Here is a 27,394-nt window from a genome sequence, read left to right as displayed (position 1 = left end):
TAACTATTTAATTTGGTCATAACAAGATGTGGTGAAGTTATTTATTTATGAATCTATTTTGTATTGTATAATGTTCCTTTCCTTCCTTCTTTTCTTTTCCAATTTTTGATTTCAAATTTGAATTCAAATTTAGATGTGAGTTTCATATTTTGAGTTAACTGCTCACATTCAAATATCAATAGATATGAAATATTTTTGTTTATGTATTTATTTTCTCTACTTTATACAATATTTTCTTTCTGTTTTACTATTTTATATTTTATTTAGAATCGGAGGCCAAGTTTATGTTCTCCATAAAATGCTTCACCAAAATTATCATCAAGAGATTAAACTTACCTTATCTATTTATTAGTTACTCATTTATTTTAAGAAGATAATCCCTAATATATAATCTTTCTTAAAAGGTATCTTAGCTTAAGTTTCTTGTTTGAGAGTATCGTGATATTTATTATTGAAAGGGATATCTTAATAATATTTTTTGAGGGTCTTATATGTTTAAATTTTATAGAAAGATTTTCCCCCAAATACCAAAAGTGGGGTATTATGGTGTTACAAATCCTACCCCCTTAACAAAAATCTTGTCCTTGAGATTTGTAAGAAAATGGTGTATAATCACATTGTCTCCCAACATATGCACAAACAAAAATCTCAGCATGATGCATAATTTATTAGCAACACATGGGGTCAATTAGACCTTATTTTTCCTCCTAAAATAGTATCACATCGACTACTAACTAAAGTAACACTTAGATCTTACAAATAGTAGTAATATATATATGTGTGTGTGTGTGTGTGTGTGTTTATGTAGCTTGGTGGAGCTGGTGGTGGTGGTGGAGGTAGTGGGCGTTGTTGTTGTCTTTCCAACTGTGCTTGCGTTATTTCTCGACGTATCTCCAGCCGGTCCTGACGTATTTTCTCGCGCTCTTGTCTTATCTGATTTTTCATTTCGGTAACCATGTTTGCCATTTGTTGTATTATCATCATCATTTGGGTGGCAACCACTTGATTGATTCCAACCGGTGGAGGATTTAGAGGATTCATTTTTGTTTGTTGTTGTCTGATAATCTTCCCTTCCTGGTATTGACCATGAGAGTTAGAAGCATATGGCAAAATAGTTTTTCAAGGGAAATTATTTGGTCAGCCAGACGAATAGGCTAATAACAGGTTATGATCTGAAGATTCTTTAGCAGGGCTTAATCTTTGTTTTATACCAAGCTTGGGATAACTAGTCGTATAGGGTGAATATCCAAAGGTAGGATAGAATTTTGTCAAGATGTCTACATGATGTAGGTTAAAAGTTTGTTTGATGTTAGGTGAGAATAGACAGATTATACAATCCATTATGACTCTATGGTTAGGTTAGGTTTTTTCTCACAGTTGAGTTGGTTTAATCCTTTCCTTCCTTCTTTTCTTTTTCCAATTTTTGATTTCAAATTTGAATTCAAATTTAGATGTGAGTTTCATATTTTGAGTTAACTGCTCACATTCAAATATCAGTAGGAATGAAATATTTTTGTTTATGTATTTATTTTCTCTACTTTATACAATATTTTCTTTCTCTTTTACTATTTTATATTTTATTTAGAATCGGAGGCCAAGTTTATGTTCTCCATAAAATGCTTCACGAAAATTATTATCAAGAGATTAAACTTACCTTATCTATTTATTAGTTACTCATTTATTTTAAGAAGATAATCCCTAATATATAATCTTTCTTAAAAGGTATCTTAGCTTAAGTTTCTTGTTTGAGAGTATCCTGAAATTTATTATTGAAAAGGATATCTTAATAATTTTTTTAGGGTCTTATCTGTTTAAATTTTATAGAAAGATTTTCCCCCAATTACCAACAGTGGGATATTAGGGTGTTACACCCTTCCGGGAGCTATAGATTTGCATTGCTTAGCCTTCGGATAACCTTCATGTCAGCTTGTGTTAATGAGATGAATATATCTATGTAAACTCATTTGATTTGGAGGAAGATAAAATAAAAATGTCAAGACATATGAGATAGTTTTTATACTCGATCACTCATTATTGTTTTATTTTATATTGTTCTAGTCACATCTTTTAAAAGGTATATGTTCTCTGTGATAATACTTTGAAGAAGTGTTAAATAAAGGACGAAAGTTTATATAATAAACTTGTGTTGCTTTAATTTTTAACGCCTTCGGTGGAGGATTGAAATCAAGTATCTAATAGACATTCATCTTTTACCAAGAGTCACTTCATCTTGATTGTATTTTTATTTAAGAGCATTCTTTAAATTTCATGAGGAGGATAACTTATCCTACTAGATTGAAGATATTTCTATTTCATCCTATGTTTACTCGATTTCCTAGTATTACTTCCTATAAAAGGCTTAAAAGGAATACTTGAACTCTTAACTCATTTTTAGGGTTTACAGTGTGCAATTAAAGAGATGCAGCGCTCAGCAAAAAAGATTAGAGAGGAGACTTATGCTTTGGATCATGTGTTTTGGATGATTCAATTGACGACAATGCGCTACCGTACATGTATCATCTTATCAACACTTTGATGAGATACTTGATCCCCACATGAAAAAAGTGTCTAAGTATGTGTTTACCATCTATGCTGGACTTGGTAGTGGATGTTTTGTGATGTATGTTGTTGAGAACCTATTATCTACGCATGGGCGAAGCCCGGATTTGAGTTTGATGGGGGCAAATCAGATTGAGAGGCTGTTATTAGGAAGTATTTTATATTATTTACATGGTGATTAGCTACAATAATTAGTAGCTTCTATAGAATTTGATAAGGATTAGAGGGACATTGTTGGGGCCTATTATGTCAAAGATCCTCATTTAACCTTTACTTCGGTGTAAATAAGTGTGTTTCAGATATATTACTATCGATGGACGAAGCTGGTCTTCGGCTGAAGCAAGGTATAAAGAAGTTTCACTTGTACGCGAAGTAATGAAGGTGTGAGACGAAGTCGATAGCTTCAACAATGAAGAAAAGCTTCAAACGCTAGCCAGCAAAAGAGAAAAAGTCAAGACTTGCGCAGCAAGAAAGAAAGGAAAAAGACAACAATGTTCTTGTATCATTTATAAATCATGTGTGTAAACCTCATGGGCATGTATGTAATTTTTTACGAAGCTATTTAACTTCCCTATAAATAGGTGAGCAGTGTCCTACATAAATTCGCCATTCCGGGAGCTATAGATTTGCATTGCTTAGACTTCGAATAACCTTCGTGCCAGCTTGTGTTAAGGAGCTGAATATATGTATGTAAACTCATTTGATTTGGAGGAAGATAAAATAAAAATGTCAAGACATATGAGATAGTTTTTATACTCGATCACTCATTATTGTTTTATTTTATATTGTTCTAGTCATATCTTTTAAAAGTTATACGTTCTCTGTGATAATACTTTGAAGAAGTGTTAAATGAAGGACGAAAGTTTATATAATTAACTTATGTTGCTTTAATTTTCAACGTCTTCGGAGGATTGAAATCAAGTATCTAACAGACATTGACCCCTCTGCCCTTCCTTGGAATCGCCCCTTATCTACGTATGTGTTCTCTATGTACGTGTGCATAGCCTATTATCTATGTGTGTTCTTTATGTATTTGTTCAGAACCTAGTATTTATGTATGTGTCCTCCATTCGGTTCTGTATATCCACCTCGTCTGGGAGCGGCGGAGCTGGATCTCCATCGGCCTGACTCTGGGAGTGGCAAGGCTGGATCACCGGCGGCCAGATTTAGGGGCAACGGCTCGCCCATGGTGGCTCTCTAGCGACGGCACCAAGTCTGCTCGTGCTGAACTTTGTGAGAGAACAGGTGGACATTTTGAAATGAGCGATCGTTGTCTCGATCCGGTTGCAATGAAGTTTGAAACGAGCAATCCATTCGCTGTCGCAATCCGGTTGCAACGAAGCCATACGGCGGAATGCGGTTCTGGTGAAACCGCGCGTGTTGAGACATCCCAGAGCAAAAAGTGGAATTTGAAGGTCGGTTTAATGCAGCTGTTTGCTGCAATCTATAGACAACGATGTAGAAGCCGGTACGAATTGAAGTCAAACGAACAAGAATTGAAGTCAAACGAACAAGATTGAAAAGAAGACCTAATGGAGCTTAGCCCATGTGGCATAGATCGAGTTTTACCGCTAAGAAATTATCTCAGGTTTTACCCATGTGACAGAGTTTTATCACAAAATCGGCTACAGCACCGGAAACACCGGAAAACTTGGTTCTCCAAAAATATATAAACTAATAAAAGCCTACGTGTAAATACCTATACTCAGCTTTCATGGTTTTTCTTAAGTATGTGTATGTCCTATCAGGTATTCCTAGTTACAGGTCATTTTGATACAACAAAAGTCCTCCATGCTATGTTCACCAATGTGTCCACCTCTTTGTCCTTTATTCTTCCTTCAACTTGTCCAGCTCCTTGTCCCAGTTCAGACCAAACAACTGACGCCCAAAGGGTACTATCAGGTTGTACCGGAAAACCTGCAATTTTACATCAAAATAGAACTCTTTATTATCCAATTTTGTTGATTCCACTAACAAAAAGAGAGACGTGTGAGCTGGTTCAAGTAGCACCTTATCATTTATCTGGCGAATTCGCTCCTGGAGAGCCCTGCTGTCATCACTCCAGTTAGAATCATCATCTTCAGAGCGGTTTGCCCATGCTTTCCTTAATGCCGACCTCCAGCTCAAGATCATGCCACGAATTTCCTTATTCAGTTCAACCCATTCAGGTGCACAACCATTCTTTGAAAGTATCCTGTAAAGGGTGTCTTCGGCAGGATCGGCATGAGGATTTGAAGTGAGGTTTAAGGGTTTGCCCTTCCCTGGTAGATTTTCAAAGTGCCCTTCCTCCATTGAATGCCATATTCTTTGTTCAACGACATTTACAATGTCAGTTTCAGACCTGAACAAAGACAAACAAGCTATTTATCAACAAAAATAAAATCTATTGACAAGCAATGCTCGACTGAGAGAACTTGGATGTATCCATGAGATTCCAACCAGAACGTTTATCCAGTTTTGAATTAAAAAGATTATTGGCATGGGCACCTACAAAGTGCTGGCATCAAGGCGAGATATCGGAATGCATAGACCCAACCTACAGGTTGAATATTAACTAAAAGCAACTAGCCAGCTGCACGCCAACTAAGCTCAGGACATAATCTCTTACATTAACTTTAATTACAGCACAATACCAAGGATGCATAATAGGAGATTGGAACATGGTAAAGTGAAAGAAAGGAACAGCATGGCAGTATCTGCAGGTTTTGCTCAGCTATGCCTTGCCTGGCTCCAGTTGATCACCAATAAGTCAGCCTATAAACATTAACAGTTATCACTTTAGGTGAGGTTTGAACTTTCAAACACCATTGGGATTTATTTATCTATCTATCGAAGAAACCATTGAGGATTTTGTTACAGTAGCCATCATCAACAGAAGCAAGAGGGCTGTAATCATTATTTCACACTACCTCAAGGACAAGGTTTCAATTTCAAACAAACATAACGTCAACAGTTAGTAGCAATTAGGCCATCATCACCAGGGGCAGACCTACTGCTACAGTAAGAGCTTGTTCGGTACTTCGGTTAGCTCTCAATTCATGTGGATTGAGTAGAATTGGGTGGGTTTAAATCCTAACTAAGTCAAACTCCTTCTTAAGTTTTTCCAATCCTATTCAATCCATGGATAACGGGATTAACCGAACAAGGCCTAAGGTGGGGCAGCTGCCCCGGGTAGCCATCGTCAATAAACCCCCTAGATCCGCTGCTCAGGCCTCAGCCATGGCAGATCCTGCCATCTCAAGGAGTAACAAACAAGCTGATGGAGGCTGAAGACAATGACCGTGAAATTGCACATTTGCCTACATCAGCCTGGCCTCTGTTTAGTGTTTGGGCTGACTAAACGTGTAAACTAGAGGCCCAGCCACCCAGACTTGGGCCTGCCTGTAAGATCAGATGGCCACATTGCCCGAAGGCCCCGGTCATGACTCATGAGTTGCCTAGCACCGATGCCGCCTTAATACTTGTATTTAGTGAAGGATTTACTCCTCATGAATCCACTCCAATTCTTTTGTCACCAAAGCAGCCCTTGTAGTCCGGTGTGCCCTGTCTTGCTCGCCACTCGGTGATGTCAGGGGGTTTGAAGCCTTAGCGGCCAGTGATTCCATATCGTCCGACTAATCGCGATTAGTCAGGCTAATCGGTACTCAGTACTCGATTAGAGGTTTCGATTCGATCAGATGAGCTGATCGTCCATAACGTCTGCCTAATCGGCGATCTGTAGCGATTAATCGTCGTGATGGACGATCAGTCGATCAACAGGGTTTGATGCCTAGGGAAGTCCAAAAGTCATTTTCGGCGCAGAATTAATATAGCCGCCCAGACTCTTCCACTTCCTACCTTGGGCGACTCTTCTGCTTCCCACGAGGCCACGACCGGCGGCTCCCTTCTCTCCCTTCTTCACCCTTCTCTCTCCCTCAGAGGCTCGGATAGTCCTGTCTCACCGGTGGCTACCCAGGTGTTGGTCACTTGTTTTCAATTGCTGTGAATTAAAAACAAGGCAACACAATGTTAAACATTAAATGACCTTCGTCCTATCAAGCATTATCTTTTCTCAAAGATAAAGTGTTATGACTGGAAAGGGCTACAATAGAAGGACTAAGGATGGCTAGGGGCAATCTGCCTAATAGGGTCAATCTGTTAGGATATTGTGCAGTCTGGTTTGTTGGGATAAAGTCCCAGTCATTAGATAAGTATTAGCTGTTAGATCTCCTATCTAGGGGGGATTCTGTTAGGGGCCGGCGCCTATAAGGCCAGGGCCTTTGTAATCAATAGTTAAGCAAGAAGTAATAGAGAAGTTTATTTCATGTTTCCCTTACCTCTCACATGTCCAACATATTGGTTCTTCACCACGGCTCCACCTAGGCTGTCGTCCCGACTAGATGATCTTCTCCACCAGCCTTCAGATCGTCCTCCATATTTCCTGAGGAGCACCAGGCGCAACAATCTGGTATCAGAGATGACCAGGACAGAGACGGCGAACGCCTCAAATGGGGCCCCAGCCGACATCGTTGATCCTCCACCCGCTGCGCCTCAAACCAATGATGTGGGGGAACTGAAGATGATGATGGCAGATTTCCACCGGCAGATGGTGCAGCAGATGTCCTCGCTGTCCTCCCGCATGACAGCCTTGGAGAGTGCGGCATCATCAACAACATCGTCCTCCAATAACCCGACAGGGTTTCCCTTTGGGCTGCCAGGATACGGCGGCATCCCAGCCATGACCGACCCACCATCATCCGCCCCCATCACCGCCACGCCTAACTCCTCCATACCAATCCACCACATCCAGTTCCCACCATCCCCGTCACCCATCCCATCTTTTCCAATCCGCTAGCACCCATCTCAACCACCACGCAGCCCCACACTGCCTCGGTCGCAGGGGACGTCGGGGGATTGTAATACCCAAGTTGTAAAGAATGAGAAAGGAGATAATTTTTCCCGTATATGATTTGTCTTTACCTACTATCACATGTGAATAAACACATTTAAAAAATTTAAAAAAAAGAGCCAAAGACACCTAAGTAACATATGCATCATGCTGGTGTTTATTTGTTTGTGCATTCACCCATAAAGGTAATGATAATAGAACTATACAAATGGTGAAATAGACATTTAAACCTAAATTTGGAAATTTAAAATGTGGAGAAAAGGAAGGAAGAATACTAAACAAAAATAAAGAAAATAAATATAAAAATAATTAGACCCTCCATATTACTGGGCTCAATTTGTACATTTAAAATGAGTATAAGTTCACAATTAAAATTGAATTCAAATTTGAAATCTAAAAATAAAAAGGGAAAAACAAAACAGAAAAGAAAAATAAAAAGAAAAGAACAGGGAAAACCTAACTGGGCCCCGATCTCAATTCGGCCCGTTTCTCTCCACTAACGCGCGCCGGCCCACCCTACTCACGCGACAACTGTGGTCGCTGATGGACCGGGCCCACATGTCCGAGACTCTACCCCGCACCTGCGCTGCTCGCTGTCAACCGGGCCCCACGGGACAGTCGCTCGCCCGCGCCTCATCTCACCACTTCATGGTACGTGGGACCCGCAGGGCAGTCTCTCAACCGCTCGCGCCTCCGTCTTCTCCACGCGTCACTCGCCCCCCGCGCATGTCGCGTCGTGCCGTGAGCTACGGGTTCCGTTGCAGCCACCCCGAACTCCATGACGCCTTCAAATACCGGACCCCACAACCTCGCCCGCTCGTGCTCCCTTTTCTTTGCTGCCTCCACTCCACGCAAATCCTTGCGCCGCCGCGTTCCGCTGCGCAAGAACATCGCCGCCGCCGCGGAGATCACACCTGGGATCATTCCGGTGACCTGCGAGGGGTCCGGGCGAACCAACTGGTTCTGGTGATTGGCGTTACGGTGTAATCGGGTCGGGGAGACCTGCGGTGGTGAGCCAATTCCTCGTCGGAGTACGCAACCCGCCGCGACTCCGCCCGCGCCGTGGACCTACCTCGCTCGCCCCTCAATCGCCGGTATGAACTAGTCACCCGCTCTCGCCTTCGTTCACGCATCGCACAACACGAATTGGATCAAAGCTTGTGGCCCGGAATACTAATCTGGCCATCCCCGGCCATGGCCACCACCGTGTAGGCGGGCGACGCCGCCGTGCGCCTGTTTTCTGATGGGGGGGTGAACGAGCGCCGTCAGATTTTGATGGATGGTGTAGATTAGAGATAGGGTACCGCTTCGGCTTGGGCTCATCCCAGCCGTTGGATTATTGATGAGGGGGCGTGATCGGATCGGGCGTAGATTGAATCATAGCCCTTTATCGTCGATCCAATGAGCCAGATCGCATACCGGTTCGATTTAATATAGATCTAATCTGGAGCATTGACAGCAGATCGTGCAGCTCAGGTCGCCCGATAACCATTCGGCTGACAGCTTTACAAAAGAGCCCTCGGGCTTTCTGGATTCCAACCCGCGGTCCACTCAGGGTTAGCCTGAGTCTTAGTATATTTTGTGCCAGAGCACCTGGCCTTTCCTGTATTTGATGTGCAGACCAGAGAACAATGAAAGTAGATAATTAATAATAGAAATTGATTTTTAATACAAAAATAATTCCAGAAACTTGTGAAATTCATATTTAATTCATTTTAACTCCAAATTGATCCATTCCAGTGGCATTAATTTTGTAATAATATTGTCTGTCAACTGGTAGCTCTATTTAGTCATGAAACTTGAATTAAAATTATTCACTTGAGTATTCTATTCTAGCTACTAAATAACTCCAGAAATTCATAACTAAATAACTGTAATTCCGAATTTAGTGATTCTTGTTCCTACGATCTCGTTACGACATATAGAATATTATCATGCATTCTGTTCTGTTGTTTGATGTGATGTTAATTTTTGTGATACCATGTCTGTTTGTATTATTGCAAATAGGCGAGGCAGCCACAGAGGATCCAGGTGTTCAACAGGTAGAAGTTGCTGAGCAAGAGCTCATTGAAGGCAAATTGTGCTCTTGACCACTTTTATTACCCAATAATATTCTTTATTATCATTTATTTATGCATAGTCTTAATTTTGATGGGACCCAATAGGTCACCCTAGTCTGGTTATCTTGTTACCTTGTTTACCCCTGAACTATTTGGGTAGTTTTTGCTATTGCTCTATATGAATTTGGGATTAATATTACATTTTGTTTATGTTTCAGTTATACTATTGTTTTACTTATTGTTCATATTAAGATCATTATTTTTAATTGGAACATGAAGCTTAACTTGAAACACGTGCCACCACAAGAGTGGAATGGGACGCCCTTGACTGACTAACTAAGAAAGCTAGTGAAGGACTACCTTACCCGATAGGGGCAAGGGCAGTAGGGGACTAGGCGTGTAGGGAGGTTACCGGGTTGATTTTGCTGCGATGGCGGTCAGACGGGGGATTCCTGCATTACTCTTCCTACAAATTGTATCGGGTTTTCTAAAGCTAGTGGAACTTTGTAAAGGCCTCGTAGTGTTACCCAGCCTCGCTTCCTTGGTAGAGGTGTATGGGAGCCACGATCCCTTGGCAGATGGGTAACATGACTTGTGGGTACAGGGTACAAACTCTGCAGAGTGTAAAACTGGTATACTAGCCGTGCTCGCGGTCATGAGCAGCTCAAGACTCTCGCATGATTAAACTATGCAACTAAATTCAATTTGTCATTTGCATTGCATGGGATTTATTATTAATTTTGTTCTATTATTATTCTGGTTTGATATTTACTTACATTTAGTAACTGCTAATAAAATTTGACCAACTTATTAAAAGCAATGCTCAGCTTTAACCTCTATTGTTGATCAGCCTTACACTTCACATGAACTCCCACCTTTGGTGAGTTCATGCACATTATTCCCACAACTTGTTGAGCTATGATCTTTTGTGAGCTCACCCATGTGATATATAAACCCCCCACAGGAGAAGAACAGGCGGTCTAGGAGGAGTCGTACAACGAGGAGTACGAATTGATCTAGGTGGCATCTCCCAGTCAACTTTATGGCGTCATGGATGGACATTAGTTCGCTTTATATTTTCATTTATTTTTGTAAGCCTTCCGCTATGTAATAATTACTTTTATGATATTGTGACATTTATCTCTATACACTTGGTCATTATATATGGTGTTCTTCTTTGGCGCACATATGAGACGCACCCGGCTTTATCCCTTAAAACCGGGTGTGACAGGGATACACCCTACCACCACCAGTACCTCGCTTCCACAAACTCGAGTTCCCACTGTTCGACGGCACGAACGATCCACTGGGACGGTTCAATCTCTGTGAGCAGTACTTCCAGGGACAGTACACCCTGGAATACGATAGAGTTTGGCTCGCCTCTTATCATATGACGGGAGCGGCTCGACAGTGGTTCATTATGATCAACCGCGACAAACCTACGCTTTCTTGGGAGCGTTTCATGTTCCTGTGCCATCAAAGGTTTGGACCCCCATCCGAACAAATCCCCTAGGCAAACTGGCGTGCCTACCCTTCAAGTCATCGGTGGATGAATACCAGCAGCGATTCTGGGCACTTCTGGGCCATGTTGCACCACTCGCTCCAACACAACAAGCGCAACTCTTCACACCAAGGCTTCCGAAGCACATCCGCATTGATGTCGAGATGTTCAACCCACAAGACCTGAACACAGCTCTCGCAATGGCTCAAGCCTATGAGCGACGTCCCTAGATCCTAGAAGGTCATGCCCAGCCGGCCACTTCAAAACCTCCACGCCTGACGGCTCATCCTGCACCAACAGCTCAAGTCACCAGCCAGGCTGCAGCGGGCACACAACCAGTACAGCTAGCCCGCCCCTTCAAGCATCTGACACCGACCGAGATGGTCGAGCGATGCAAGCAGGGGCTCTGTTACAACTGTGATGAGCAGTATGTCCGTGGCCATCGCTGTCAGTGGCTATTCTATTTGGAAGTCTCAGATTATACGGACGACACGGTCACTGATGAAGAAGACACAACAGCAGCAAAGCCCATCATCTCACTTCATGCACTAATGGGAACTCAGAAAGAAGACACCATGCAACTTCTAATTTCCATCAGGGGTCATCTCCTAACAACATTGTTGGATTTAGGATCAACACATAATTTCCTTGACAACACCACCTTGCAGCGGTTGGACATTGTAATGGGCCCTAGTCTAGGAAGAAGAGTGACCATAGCAAATGGGGACAAGGTGGATTGCACCGGGTTCGCAGACGGCATTCTAGTGGTCATCGGTGAAGAACACTTTGCAATTCCCTGCTACGCCATTCCATTGGACAGTTTTGATGCCATCTTGGGTCCAATTTCTGCGCACACTGGTCCCTATCTTGTGGGATTTAGACGACCTCTACATGGCGTTCTGGCGAGGAGGGAGGCACATTCTTTGGAAGGGGCTGGGATCACCACGCAACGACATCACACAACCAGCCACATGCTCTACTCAACTCGCAGAATCACAGATGATGGACCAGCTGCTGCTATCCTTTACACCTATGTTTGACGAACCCCAGGGACTTCCCCCAGCTCGTCATTGTGACCACCGGATCCACCTCCGACCAGGGACACAACCGGTGGCTGTCAGGCCCTATAGATACCCACAACTGCAAAAAGATGAGCTAGGACGACAATGTGTTGCCATGCTTACACAGGGGATTATCAGAGCCAGTACATCAGCCTTTTCAGCTCCAGTGCTCTTGGACGAAGGTCACGATGGCTGGAGGTGATAGAGACAATGTGTAATCGAGTGCCGAAAGCAGTGGTCATTAGTTGGTCTTCTTTCTTGGTATAATTACCAAGAATCTCATTACACATTGTCTCTATCACCCTAAACCCGATGAAGCATTTATCCTACGTTATTTGCTTATCCCTTAAACATGAATGCTTTTTGTTCTAAACTCTTACTTATTAACAACCTTAGAAGAAGGATTGTTTATGAGTAATCTTATACTCATCGTGACCTTCGTCCAAGAGTCTTTATCTTTGAGAAAAGATAATGCTTGATAAGACGAAGGTCATATAACGTTTAACATTGTGTTGCCTTGTTTTTAATTCACAACAATTGAAAACAAGTGACCAACACCAGGGACCAGAGACGAACACCTCTTCAGAAGGTACGTGTCTCTCAGTCTTCTGTGATTCTGTGATTCTGTGTTCAGTAATCAGTACTTAAGTTCAGACTTCAGAGTTCTAGGGTTCTAGTTCTAGACTTCAGACTTCAGACTATACTTTTTCGGTTGGGTCCACCATTGATCATTACCCCAGAGGTACCTTAAAATAAACAACATTTGGTATGATAATTGTACAAAATGCAGATACAACATGATTAAAAAGAGGTTGTAGTGCCACGTATTGAAACATTTGGAGAGACGAACCAAGGTCGCCTTGTGTCGGCGGCCATGGATGGAGCAACAATGACGGCCCAAGGTCGTGGTGTCCCTCTTATCTTGGCATGAAGAAGATAAAATCTAGAGGTAAAAGTGGTTCATTTAAATTGCAATTGTCCATCCTATATTTTTCCGGCTGGGTCCACCATAAATCATCACCCCGGAGATACCTTAAAACAAACAATATTTGGTAATTGTACAAAATGCACATGCGTGATTAAAAAGAGGTTGTAGCCTTGTAGGTATTGACATGCAAGAAGAAGCTGATAGGGTAAATCTAGAAATGGACATTTGAGTTGGGGAAAAACAAGATGTGAGGCCTTAGTAGCGCTGATGAGGAATGGTAGCACAACGGAAAACACTGTACTTTTTCACTCCTAGAGTAGTGCTTCAGAGACCCTATCATGTCTTTGTCTATCAGTAAAGACTTGACTTTTTGTGAAGGTTAGCCTGCGAAATTGTGAATGACTGAATGCGCCGGCATGGTGGATATTCTTCCGTGTAGCATTTTGTGAAACAAATTGCACTGAACTAGCAAACCGTATGAACAACTATTCTTTCAGCCTACATCATGTTGAATCTAGATTCAATTGCCCCGGCACAGCACAACCAAGCTACGGTTTTTTTTCCTGGGAACGGTATGGAGGAGGGACCTGGGGCTGAGACACCGACCTTACTGCGTTGCCGCGCCCACTGAGCTCGGGTGGGAGCTTGCGCTCGTTGACGGCGTCCATGACGGCGGCGAGGCGGTGGTGGGCGGACCCGGACGGCTCCTTCTTCTTCCTCCTGCTGTTGTTGTCGGTAGACGTCGACGAGGCGGAAGGTGCGTCGGGGTCGGGTGGACACGAGGCCGACCAGAAGGCGCGGGGTCCCCGGGCGGGCGCGAGCGCGAGGAAGCGGCGGGCTGCGGCGCTCGTCACCGCCATTGGAGAGAGACCTCTGGCACGGGCGGCGATCGAGGCACGGCTGCGAACAGCGAACAGGCCCGCCCGTGGCTGCGCAGCTTCCACGACACCACCACCGGTCCGAGTCGGCTGGCGGAGTTAGCCTCGGTTCCGGGCTGGAAGCAGCTCATGGACCTCTTGTGCGTTTGCGCTTCTCGCTTCATGGACCGTAATCCTCCGTGGGTAGGATCTGACAAAGTGGCAAGGTCGACGAAATAATCGTGTCTCGTCCGCTCGCTCGATCAGTGATCAACTCGATTTGATTTAGATCTGCTCGTTGAATTTTCCACGAGCTAAGCTGATATCATAGCTCGGTTCATTTATGAGCCAGCTCACAAGCTAAACGAGATATCACGTTTCTGCCAGGGCCGTCTCTGTGGGGGTGTCAAGGGTGCGGCCGCATCGAACCCCAAAAATAGAGGGTCCCTAGCCACTATACGGTAGCATTTTTTCCTGTTAAACCTATCTATTATAGACATAAATACGTAAAGAGCGATGCGGTAACGAGTTATCGACTAGTCTCGTTTATATTCTTAAACTGTCTTAATTACTTATCGAATACTCCATCCGTTTCAAAATAGTATTTGTTTTAATTCTTGATTTTTATGTTTATATTGATGATGATGAATCCACTAAAGAAGCAAAACAAATTCTATTTTGATATAGGGAGAGTATTATAAACTATACATATGATGGTTGCTTTGGCAGAGAGAAGCTTTTTAAAATTGAAATATTTTTGTGAACTATTTTTTATCAACAATAACTCAAGAGATGTTAAATGGCTTGGTGATTCTATATATCGAAAAAAAAAGTTGTTGGATGAGATTGATCTCAATGATATAAGAGATGAATTTGTATCACAAAATGTTAAAAGATATTTTTAATAATATCAGATAACAAGTGCTTTTTGCTATATTTTACATTTGTTATCTTGTAAACTTCAAAATAGTACATAATAATTTTTATATGTCAAATATTTGATAATATATGTATAATTATATATATATATAATTATATTTGTGTGTGGATGGGCCTCGATATCAGATTTCGCACTCGGCCCCTGAAAAGCCAGGAACGGCCCTGGTTTCTGCAAAATGAAATTATACATATTATTTACGTAACAATTGATGAACATGCTATCTGTATGTATGGTGTTTATAGTGTATAAATTAAACTAATGATTGATAAATTGTTTCTATATGTTTAATTGGTCTATGCGAATATAACTATGAGTTAAATTGATTAATATGTGTGTAAATTGTAACTTGTGAATTGATAAGTGATGAGTTGTGTTAATTTGATGTTACATTGATGTGGTCTGTGAAACTATTAGTATAATTATTATTTATATTATTAAATTAGTTTGAAATTAACTAGAAATTGATTATTATATACATATTGTTTTTTTCTGATCTAGATCGCGAGCTAAACGAGTCAGCTCGAGCTCGTAAACGAGTCAAGCTAGCCGAGATGACTCTATAACTCATTAGCTTAACGAAGAGTCGAGCCAGCTTATTAACTTAACGAGCCAGCTCGAACTCGGATGAGCCGAGACGAGTTGGCTTGATATCCGGCCTTACTTCTAATCAACTGGCCCTCAAAGCTAATTGATGTTTGTTCGACTGAGTGTATAGGTGTACATTTAGGGCAGATCTGATAGACTGGCCCGAAGCATAGAAAAAAACACGGCCCAGACACAACACGACCCGAAATAATTTAGTGTCGGGCCAGCCTGGTCCGATATATTAGGCCGAGGTCGCGGCACATGTGCGGGGACAATCACGGTTCATTTAAGGTAGACACAAAATGACTCATATAGAGACAAAAAAAGCTCATATATATTCATTAAAATCGCACTTCATTACACACTTTCATGTACTCGATAAAGAACACAAAGTTAGAGATGATGTTAGTTAGATGTTTTTTTAGCTTTGAATTAAAGTATGTGATGAAATTTTACTTTTTTACAAACATTAGACGATAAACTGAACTTATGAACTCTGTATGAATCTGGTATATTCTTTTTGCTTCTAACAAAAGGATTTTTAACAAGATAGTCATCGCATAGCTCTAATAACTTAATCGAAATATTAAATTTTCTTTTAGTCATATTTATTTGTCTTATATTTTATTTTTTTATTAAATCTATTTTAAATTTTAGGCTATGATGTGAACGTTAGACCAGAAATAAATTTTGGGATTTTTATAAAATTTAGGTCGTCTAAAATAAACCTGACACATTTAAGTAAATTATGTGCTAGACCATGGACGATTCTTTGGGGGTGTGGGTGGGGGTGCAGTGCAGCTGGTGCATGGCGACGAATGGCAGAGAGGCGACCCAAGTATTTCTCGCCAGCATGTCCTCTCCTCCATACCTCCACCTATGCAGCGCAGGCAGCAGCCGTCCGGTACAGCTAACTAAATTGGGGACCTCGTTGCTATATATATGTGTGTATATATATGCAGCGGATACATGCATAGAAGAGCACGACCGAGCTAGGAGAAGCACGAACGCGTGCACGCGCTGACGCCGACGTCAAGGTGTACGGTAACTCGGAGCGTCATCGGAGAGAGAGACCCGCCACCGCCACGCTTGACCGTAATCCGTGGAGAGTGAGTGCCCGGCCGGGCTACCAGCTAAGACACGACGGTCCATCCAGCCATCGGTGGCCCAGCAGATTCCACAATGGCGGCAACGGCGGACATGGAGCGGATCTTCAAGCGGTTCGACACCAACGGGGACGGCAAGATCTCGCTGTCGGAGCTGACGGAGGCTCTGCGGACTCTGGGGTCCACCTCCGCCGACGAGGTGCAGCGCATGATGGCCGAGATCGACACCGACGGCGACGGCTGCATCGACTTCAACGAGTTCATCACCTTCAGTAACGCCAACCCGGGGCTCATGAAGGACGTCGCAAAGGTCTTCTGAAACATCACATCATCATCAATAGGATACCATCGATGATCATGCCCCCAACGTGTCATTTCATCTGGCCTGCCTCGCCGGTCTTATTGCTGTCGTTCACCTCCTTATAAGTACTACTAGTAGGATTTTGTTTTGTTTTATTTTATATTTTCATGGTCACCAATCAAATATATATGTGGACTTCCATTTATTTATTTTTTCTGTGTTTCCTCGATCGGATAAGTGTATACCTGCCAGTCCAGCTTTAATTTCCATGTATTTAATTTTTACTGGAGATCGAGAAGCGATCCGTATCCTTCATTCGTAACCAGATACAGTGTTTCAATGGAAAACAAGTGCGTCTTATTTTGTGTAAAATATTAGAGGCGCTATAAGACAGCTACCTGAATTTGAGTTTATCATATATCTTATTGTATGCTCGAACGCTTACATATTTATAGCTTCAGTGGCCTGAATCTATACTATAAAACAGCCATTCTTTTATACATCACGACCGTTAGATTCAGTTTTCTATTAAAATCGTATAGTCATCATGTTTGACAGGAATGCAGAAACTAAGGTAGTGTTTGGTTGAAGAGCCAAGTAGAACGGAGTCGTTCTGTTCCAGTTTTATTGTTGTTTGGTTATAAAGTAACTAGAACGGAGTGGCTCCAATTAGGGAATATTCTCCTCAGATCCGGAGCCATCCCACTCCAAAAAATCAATGGGACGGAGCCGCTCTGTTCCCAGCCCGCTCCCACAGCTCGCCCTCCCATCCGTGCGCAACAGCTCGCGCGCCCACCTCTGCAACCAAACAAAAAACAGAGCCGCTCTGTTCCAGTTCACTCTGCAACCAAACAAAAAGCAGAGCCGCTCCGTTCCAGCTTACCAAACACAGAACGGAGCGGCTCCATTCTTAGAACTAGGGATTGAACGACTCCGTTCTACTTGACTCCTCAACCAAACACTACCTAACACAACGCGGGAGGAACTAGCGGTCGGCCACGGAAGCACACGGTTTGCGTCGGACTCTCTTAACAGAATGACTCCCAGCCACCCACCCCACGGTGTGCGACCACATCCTCCTCGGAAACGTCCACGTCGGCCGTGAAGGGGAGCTTCGGCACCTTGGTAAAGATGTGCGACAGGCGGCACAGCTTCTTCGCGCCGATTGCACCCGCCACCGCCGCCGTGGCGCAGTGCTACACGGCGATGGTGCGTTTCCGTGAAGTCTGGTGGAGTCTGTTGAGCCCCAAAAGAGACGGCCGGACGGTCCGGCCCTGGGGCTGGACGGTCTACGGTCCAGACGGTCCGCACTGGTGGTCCAGATGATTTGCGCGTGCGCAAAGCCAATTAGGGTTTCGAATTTCTTGCTATTGTTGTTGGCTAGATTCACAGAATTAACTCGGGAGATTTGTTTGTAACGGGTCCAGTCCCCCTCCTATATAAATACAGAGGAATACGGCCGATTAAAGATCATCAATCGAACCTTAAATCAATTTATCTCGTATTTATTTTTTTACATTTTAGGAGTAGTTCAGTCTAATTCTAATTTAGTCTCACAATCCCTAAATCCTCCGCTTCTCATCGACTCTACGTCGATCAGAGGAGTCTAGGTCGGTCTGCCGAGCCTAGACAACACCTAGGATCTCTCCTCCCCGACGGGGTCCCTCCCGGGAGCGAGATCCAGGCACCGCCAGTGACCTTTGCCGCCCCTGCGCACGCGCGGACCGTCCGGCCCCAGGGCGTAGATCATCCGGCATGTCAGGCAGGGAACCCTAGCCCTGCGCCAGGTTGCGGACCGTCCGATCCCTGGCCGCGGACCATCCGCGCCTGTGCAGAGAGCACTACCACCGGTTCTTGTTATAGTGATTGGCGCCCGAAAAGGCGTCAACACACTTATTGGCGACTCCGCTGGGGACAGTACATATAGACCCGTCAGATCAGCCCTCAATGGCCGGTTCAAGGTATAACTCTGAAATCTCCCCCAACAATATTATAGAGCCGATTTGGGAAACCTTGCCGGCTGACGAACAGCTCCAGTTCGAGGAGCACAAGGAGCAGGTGATCTAAGAAGCAAAGGCGAAGTTCCTGGCCAACTTCAAGGTGGACAGGAACAACAAAGTCGTTCGGCAACGGGCGACAAATCTGGCTTCGCTTCGACCTTCCACGACTACTCCCGAGGTAAGTAACACAAACGAGCTCCAATCTCTTAAAAATTATATAGATAAGCAGCAGGAGAAAATTCAACATATTGTAGGGGGTATACAAAAGGATTATAAAAGGCTAGTACATGCGTTTGATAAATCCACTGTTGCAAATTTTCCTTCGCACGAGTTTGAATTGGCGGAAAACACACATAATTTATCGGCTACAGGTTGTCACGACCAGTCACAACCCCTTTATGGGATGCCGATGGACACATACCCTGAGCAACCACAGCCTCCTACGCACATCAGCAGTAAATTAGCTGATCTGCACATGTCCGGACCGTCCGCACGTGAGCGCGGACCGTCTGGGCCAGCAACGGCTGGTCTCATTTTTAATGAATTACCGAGATATGCGTCCGAGCCGCCACATGTTACACAAGCCCTAAACCACCTAGACAGATCGTCCGCATGTGATCACGGACAGTCCGCATATCCGATCGGACGATCCGCGTATCCGATCGAACGGTTCGGCATTGGGTTGTTTGAGGAGGATTGTTACCTAAATCCTCGCACATTCCAGCAACACTTCCCATCGCACTATACAATGCACCAACCCATTAATACAGAATCCCAAGCCCATGGGGGCGAGTACTTTCCGGTCCCGCCTAGAAGGCCAGAAAGGAATGGTCAATCTTATGAACCATATAGGGCAAATAGTAATGCACCACAGAACTCAAACCAATGGGAGGAAGACAACAAACCAATGTCCAAACAACCTCACCTATGATAGGACAAAGAGTCAGTGGTCTCCCACCGGCTGCCATTGATATAGTGAGGGAAGAAATAGCCGGAGCATTCCGAGATAAGCTCGGAGTAAGCATGGTCCCTGGGAGGCAATCATATCGAAGGCCTTATGACAGCCGATTTGACCACCACCCATACCCACAGGGAACCAGGATACCCGAATTCGCAAAAATTTCGGGTGACCAAGGGAAAAGCACACGTGAACACATAGGTCGGTTTCTAGCACAATTAGGAGAATTGGCCAACACAGAGGCGTTCCGTGTGTGTTTATTTTCATTATCTTTAACAGGAACCACATTCGCATGGTACGCCACATTACCCCCTAATTCTATTTTGTCATGGGGGATTTAGAACAAAAATTCCACGGTCACTTCTTTTCGGGTGATTATGAGTTAGATTTGATAGACCTAGTAGCCCTGCGACAAGGGAAAGACGAATCGGTTAATGAATACATCCGGAGGTTCCGGGATACAAGAAACCGATGCTTTCAAATTCATTTAGCAGAAAAACAGCTAGCAGGATTAGCCTTTAATGGACCGCGATATTATTTAAAGGAAAAATTAGAAGGTATCCAGTTTTTTACGCTAGCACAATTACATCAAAGAGCTTTGGCTTATGAAAGTCGAAGCAAAGAAACTACTAAAACAATTCGTCACAACATGCATATAGTAGAGTGCGACCAAAGCAGCTCGGATGACGAATCAACAGAAGTATACACGGCTGAAATGGTTTGGCCAAAGCAGGCCAAATCTTCGGCTTGTTCCTCCCTACAACCGATTCAAAAGAAACGACAAGAGGAGGCTAAGCTTATATTTAATGTTGGCAAATGTGACAAAATATTTGATGAATTACTCAAAAATGGCAACATTAAAATAAATCATATTGTTCCATTCGCCGACGAACTAAAACGTCATGCATACTGCAAGTGGCATAACTCATTTTATCATGCCACTAATGATTGCAATGTGTTCCGACGACAAATTCAATCGGCCATTAACGAGGGACGATTGGAATTTCAGGAAATGCAGGTAGATATGGAACCCTTCCCAATGAATGTGATCGACTTCAAGGGCAAAAAGGTCCTAATTCGGCCCAACACAATCGATAAGGGTAAAGGCAAAGAAGTCATCATCGGCGACGCGCGGAAGGCCGATGAGAATAATAAAATCTCTTGCAGGAAAGCGGTGGCGGAAAATACTCCTAACGGAGGGGAGACTTTGAAAGTTACCATCACCACCTCCAACGTTGGGGGCAGGTGAAAGCAAGGGACCAGACATGTACACCTATTTTGCACATCGCGGACGGTCCAACGCATAGACACGGACGGTCCGGGACACCGCCGAAAAGTCTAGACCATTCCAGTAGACGGTTCGGCAACGCCCAGGAACCACGACGACCACGTACCTTCAAACCACGACGACCAGAAATAGGTGCGTGGAAAACTAACATGGTAAAGGCAGCTGGCCAACTGGTAAGATCCGGCCCGACCTTTAACCAATTATTGTCTAAATATGTAAAAAAGAAGGCCGGCCCAAGTGACTGGCCAGCGAAGCGACCTCGCTCGCCCATTCAGAAGCAACAGCAGGTAAGACCGATTGTACCACCTCACTAATCGGAAAAAATGGAAGGTCATACTGGCCAGTTCAGGCCTAACATACCTGCATGGACACCTCCACCCCCATATCTACCTATGCCATATCAATATGCATACGTACCACCGCCATACGCCCCAAATCAAATGTGGGGGTATGCCACCATACCATTTGGGATGCCACAGTATCCCGCTTGGGGGGGGCACCCCAAGTATCTTTATTCAACTGGTTGGCACCTCCAGTACAAGACCGATTGAGCGCCACTCAATCCGGTCACCAGGCACAAGCCCAGCAAGATTGCCGGACTACTTGGACGCAAAGGCCGACCAATCCGGCAGGGGGGCATTTACCTATAACAACCGAGAGAACAACAAAAAAAGAACATCATCAAAATAGGTACAACAAATGTCGTCATACAGGAAAATAATGAAGGACCGATGATTTTTGGTGAATCGGCCAACACAAACAAAAAAGAAGATACGACTGCCATCAAAATAGTCGATCCAAAATACTCCATGCATCGATGGTGCCCATCGAGATTGACACGGTCCCAAAAGCGAAAATTACAGTGCCTAAGAGCGAAGGAGAACCAGGAAAAGGAGGTAGAAAAAAATATTTAATGACACACATCCACAGTGCCCCCCACCACAAAAGAGGTGGAGGCCAAAGGTCGTTGAGATAAATCAAACGACCACGAAGACAGAGAATGAGACAACAACTCCACAGTTCTTTGCAGGTACGACAGACAGTCCGGCTATAAAGGCCAGGCCATCCGCAGATGACACGGACCATCTGACTCTCGAGTTCGGACCGTTCGCACTACACCAGGACACCTCCAACAACGTGTCGACGCCCATGGAGGAGGAAGACCTACTAGGAGAGGACCTGGTGGACTACGAGGCTTCTCTAGAGCACACAGGTATGGACATAAATGTGATTACATTTTCCGCCGATTCTACTATTGTCGGCGACGATGAACCTGTCGTTGCTCAGTTTGACTTTGGTCCTAAAGAAGCCGCCTTCAATAAACAAAAGGAATCGGTAAATCATTTGAAGTCGCTCTTCGTGCACAGTCACATTGATGGGATACGGTTGCTAAAATGTTGGTAGACGGGGGGCGGCTGTAAATCTAATGCCTCATTCATTATACAGAAAACTAGGTAAACAAGATGCCGAACTTGTCAAGACCAACATGACCCTCAGCGGCGTTGGAACTGATAGTTCGATCAAAGCCAAGGGAGTCACGTCCGTTGAGTTAACCATCGGGTCTAATCCTAGGCAGGGATTGGATCCATGCTAACCAATGTGTACCTTCTATGCTACATCAAATGTTACTACAATGGGTAGGCGATGATGTAGAACAAGTACATGCTGATGCATCGGCCTGTATCGCTGTGGCCGATGCCCCTGTACTTTGGACCTATGAGACTGCTACGTGTCTCACAGGAGTAGATTTTTCTGATTATCAGTTCATAAGTATAGATAAAAAGGGTTTCATTCCTGTAATGCTAGAGCCGATGGAGAATCGGCTAAATCCTAAATAAAGTTTAAATGATGAGTACACATAGAATGAATGAGTCCCTGGTCGCGGACGGTCCGACTTCTGAGGTCGGACGGTTCGGTCTTTTACAAGACAATTTGGCTTTTAAGACCGAACATCCATTGCAGCATAAAACCAGTGTCGCGGACGATCCGGCCCCCGAGACCGGAGGGTCCGTCGTCACACAAAGATCATCTAATTCCTCTGTGGGAGACATAATAGAGGAATTCAGAGATCTCGACAAATTAGGACAAGGGTTTACATCAGCCGATCCTTTGGAGGAGATTGATATAGGATGTGGTAAAACTCCAAGGCCGACTTTTGTGAATAAGACCCTGGAGACAGATCCTAGAGATGAAATGATCGGTCTGTTGAAAGAATATTCTGATTGCTTTGCTTGGAATTACACTGAGATGCCGGGATTAAGCCGTGAGATAGTAGAGCATTGACTGCCCATTAAGTCCGGTTTCAGACCTTTCAAGCAAAAAGCTAGAACATTTCGTCCAGGCCTTCTCCCATGAATAAAGGACAAAATTCACCGGCTGCTAGAAGCTAATTTTATTAGACCTTGCAGATACGCAGAGTGGGTCTCCAATATTGTGCCGGTGGAAAAGAAAGAATCAGGTAAGCTCAAAGTATGCATTGATTTTCGCAATTTAAATAGAGCAACTTCTAAAGATGAATATCCCATGCCCATAGCCGACACATTAATCAATAATGCGTCAGGGAATATAATTATTAGCTTTATTGATGGTAATGCTGGGTATAATCAGATTTTCATGGCCGAAGAAGATGCGTCTAAAACGGCCTTTATATTTCCAGGCTTTATTGGTTTATTTGAGTGGGTTGTCATGACATTTGGTCTAAAAAATGCTAGTGCTACTTATCAGATGGCTATGAATTTGATCTTTCATGAGCTGTTGGGAAACACTGTGGAAGTATACATTGATGATATTGTAGTCAAATCGGCTGAGTTTAATTCTCATATAGCTAATTTGCGCAAAGCCTTTGATAAAATGCGTCGGTATGGTCTAAAAATGAACCCACGTAAATGTGCTTTTGGAGTGTTGGCTGGTAAGTTCTTAGGATTCATCATTCATGAACATGGTATAGAGATAGACCCTGACCAAATTAAATCTATTTGGAATATGGGACCTCCGACCTGTAAGGTCAAAGTGCAGAAGTTCCTTGGCAAGATAAATTATTTACGAAGGTTTATTTCTAACGTAGCCGGGAAGATTGATGCCTTCACCCCTATCCTTCGGCTTAAAAATGATGCTGAATTCATCTAGGGGGCAGAACAACAGGAAGTGTTTGATCTCATTAGAAAATATTTGTCTTCGGCTCCCGTGTTAAAAGCACCGCAAGTAGGAGTACCGTTCAGATTGTACATTGTAGCTGAAGATAAGGTTATTGGGGCTGTTCTGACACAAGAGACCAGAGGAAAGGAACATGTGGTGACCTATCTAAGTCGGAGGCTGGTGGATGCTGAAATAAGGTACACTTTCATTGAGCTTATGCCTGTTTTATGCATGCACCAAGTGTAGATGTTATTTGTTGTCTAGTCATTGCACCATTTCCGGTCAAAGCGAAGTGATCAAATACATGTTGCAAAACCCGATTATGAGTGGTAGAATTGGTTAATGGGCTTATGCACTCATAAAATATGACTTGGCTTATGAACCATTGAAATCTATGAAAGGTCAGGTCGTAACAGACTTTATTGTAGAACATCGGATTGATGACACTCATAAACTAGACATATCATACCTCACTGTTACTCCCTGGATTTTATATTTTGATGGATCGGTTTGCAATGAAGGACAAGGAATTGGCATCGTGCTTGTTTCACCAAGTAATGTCTCTTTTGACTTTTCTAGCCGATTAAAAACTTATTGCACTAATAATCAAGCCGAATATGAGGCCCTTTTGTTCGGCTTGGAGATGTTAAGTTATATGGGAGTAAAACATGTGAGGGCATTTGGTGATTCTCAGCTGGTTGTCCAACAAATATTAAAATAATATCAACGTTTTGATGGTACTCTAAACAGTTACCTTGAAAAATGTTGGGGCATAATTCATTCTTTTGACGAATTCAGCATTCGGCACATCTCTAGAGTTGAGAATCACATAGCTAACAATTTGTCACAAGATGCATCAGGTTATCGGATAAAGCGAAGGAAATTTCACAACACCAAAAATCTAATAACCGATACAGGGCCAATTCCCCAGGTCGCGGACCGTCCGGTTGAGGGTTTCGAACTGTCCGAGGTTGCTAGGAAAGTTCTCCTGATTGATTCGGCTGGTAATGAAGCTGATGCAAGCGATTGGAGGACACCCATAATTAATTATCTACGAAGTCCTAGTGTTAGGACGGATAAGATCGTTCGGTGTACATCTTTCAAGTATGTTTTAATGAGTGATGAACTCTACCGCCGAACAGTCAACGATATCCTGCTTAAATGCTTGGGCCTAGGTGATGCTATATTAGCCATGGCTGAAGTACATGAAGGGATTTGTGGTACCCATCAATCGGCTCCAAAGATGAATAGTTGATTGTTTTAAGTACTACAAAGGATGCCAAGTATGTCAAAAATCCGGTGACTTACAGTTGGTCCTTGCAGCTAAATTACATCCTATCATCAAGCCTTGGCCTTTCAGAGGATGGGGATTGGACTTTATAGGAGAAATTCATCCTTTATCGTCAAAAGGGCATCAGTTCGTGTTAGTTGCCACTGACTACTTTACTAAATGGACTGAAGTCGTTGCTCTAAAGAACATGACACACAAGGAGGTAATTGAGTTCATAACTGAGCATATTATTCATAGATTCGACATTTCCCAGACTTTGACTACAGACCAAGGGGCTTCTATTATGTCAAAGGAGGTACATGAGTTTGCTGAATTATATAGAATTAAGTTACTCAATTCATCTCCATATTATGCTCAGGCCAATGGAAATGTCGAGTCTAGTAATAGGACATTGATTAGCCTGATAAAAAAGAAGATATCTGATCATCCTAAGCATTGGCATAAGATTTTGTCCGAAGCTTTATGGGCTCATAGAATATCTAAACACCATGCTACTAAAATATCTTCGTTTGAGCTTGTCTATGGGCAGGAAGCAGTGTTACCGGTAGAGATAAGTTTAAATGTTGTCAGGTTCGCTAAGCAAAATGATCTAACTGGCGATGATTATTATAATTCATTGATGGACAATATTGATGAAGTGACTGACAAAAGGGTGACAACCTTAGGAGAAATAGAGAAGGACAAGATAATGGTTGCCAAAGATTACAACAAGAAGGTCAAGGCTAAATCGTTCCAGGTAGGGGACCTGGTGTGGAAGACTGTCCTGCCTCTGAGGAGCAAAGACCGGAAGTTTGGGAAGTGGTCGCCAAACCAGGAAGGCCCTTACAGAGTCATGCAGGTGAGGTCCGGTAATGCCTACTTGTTGCAAACATTACAAGGCAAAAACTTGCCCATGGCTTTAAACGAGTGTTTCCTCAAGCAGTATCATCCTAGTATGTGGCAAGATGCCTAAGGAAACTGATGTGATCACATCGTGTTAGTTGCTTTTGGTTTGCTCAGCTCCGCCAAAAGGCAAGGGGCATATGTTGAGCCCCAAAAGAGACGGTCGGACGGTCCGGCCCTAGGGCCGGACGGTCCGCACTGGTGGTCTAGACGGTCCGCGCATGCGCATAGCCAATTAGGGTTCCAAGTTTCTTGCTATTGTTGTTAGCTAGATTCGCGGAATTAACTCGGGAGATTTGTTTGTAACGGGTCCAGCCCCCCTCCTCTATAAATACAGAGGAATACGCCCGATTAAAGATCATCAATCGAACCTTAAATCAATTTATCTCGCATTTATTTCTTGTACATTTAGGAGTAGTTCTAGTTTAGTTTCCCAATCCCCAAATCCTCCGCTTCTTCTTGACTCTATGTCGATTAGAGGAGTCAAGGTTGGCCTGCCGAGCCTAAACAACACCTAGGATCTCTCCTCCCCGACGGGGTCCCTCCTGGGAGCGAGATCCAGGCGCCGCCAGTGACCTTCGCCGCCACTGCGCACGCGCGGACCGTCCGGCCCCAGGGCGCGGACCATCCGACACGTCAGGCAGGGAACCCTAGTCCTGCGCCAAGTCATGGACCATCCGACCCCTGGCTGCGGACCGTCCGCGCCTGTGCAGAGAGCACCGTCGTCGGTTCTTGTTATAGTGATTGGCGCCCGAAAAGGTGTCAACAGACTCTCATGGTGGGGTTCCTTGTCACGTTGGGGGGGGGTACTCGAGGCTAAAGAGGGAAATGGTCTAACGCTAGCGACAAGGAGGGTCGCGCCGTGCGGATCGGTCGGGGCGGCATCGAGTCAAATTCAATGACTGACACATTTGCCTGTAGATGCCTAGAAACTAGCACCTTCTTGTACCCTCCTAGAGTTTTTACTCCAAGTATGGTATAGTTACTAATTTTGAGGCTCACCGGTTGTACAGAGGGCTTCTCTTCCTTAGGTGGGAAGAGGCTCTTCACCGCT

At 43.9% G+C, this 27,394-nt stretch overlaps 2 protein-coding genes across 2 annotated transcripts; one reads left to right on the top strand and one right to left on the bottom strand.

Moving 5' to 3' along the window:
* Positions 1-4,092: 4,092 nt before the first annotated feature.
* Positions 4,093-14,006, bottom strand: LOC100277986 (uncharacterized). The gene is made up of 3 exons (NM_001151413.1): positions 13,604-14,006; positions 4,570-4,900; positions 4,093-4,476 (listed from the first exon to the last, which is right to left on the bottom strand). Exons 1-3 carry the CDS (start codon positions 13,855-13,857, stop codon positions 4,387-4,389), a joined length of 675 nt encoding a protein of 224 aa, NP_001144885.1. The 5' UTR covers positions 13,858-14,006; the 3' UTR covers positions 4,093-4,386.
* A 2,333-nt stretch (positions 14,007-16,339) lies between these two features.
* LOC100277478 (polcalcin Phl p 7) lies at positions 16,340-17,053 on the top strand. Its single transcript, XM_008680203.2, has one exon. It carries the CDS (start codon positions 16,562-16,564, stop codon positions 16,802-16,804), a length of 243 nt encoding a protein of 80 aa, XP_008678425.1. The 5' UTR covers positions 16,340-16,561; the 3' UTR covers positions 16,805-17,053.
* Positions 17,054-27,394: the final 10,341 nt, after the last annotated feature.

The sequence above is a fragment of the Zea mays genome, chromosome 4 (assembly GCF_902167145.1).
Source record: "Zea mays cultivar B73 chromosome 4, Zm-B73-REFERENCE-NAM-5.0, whole genome shotgun sequence".
NCBI lineage: Eukaryota > Viridiplantae > Streptophyta > Magnoliopsida > Poales > Poaceae > Zea > Zea mays.
Note: the sequence above shows the minus strand (reverse complement) of the source record. Positions and strands in the feature narration are given on the sequence as shown.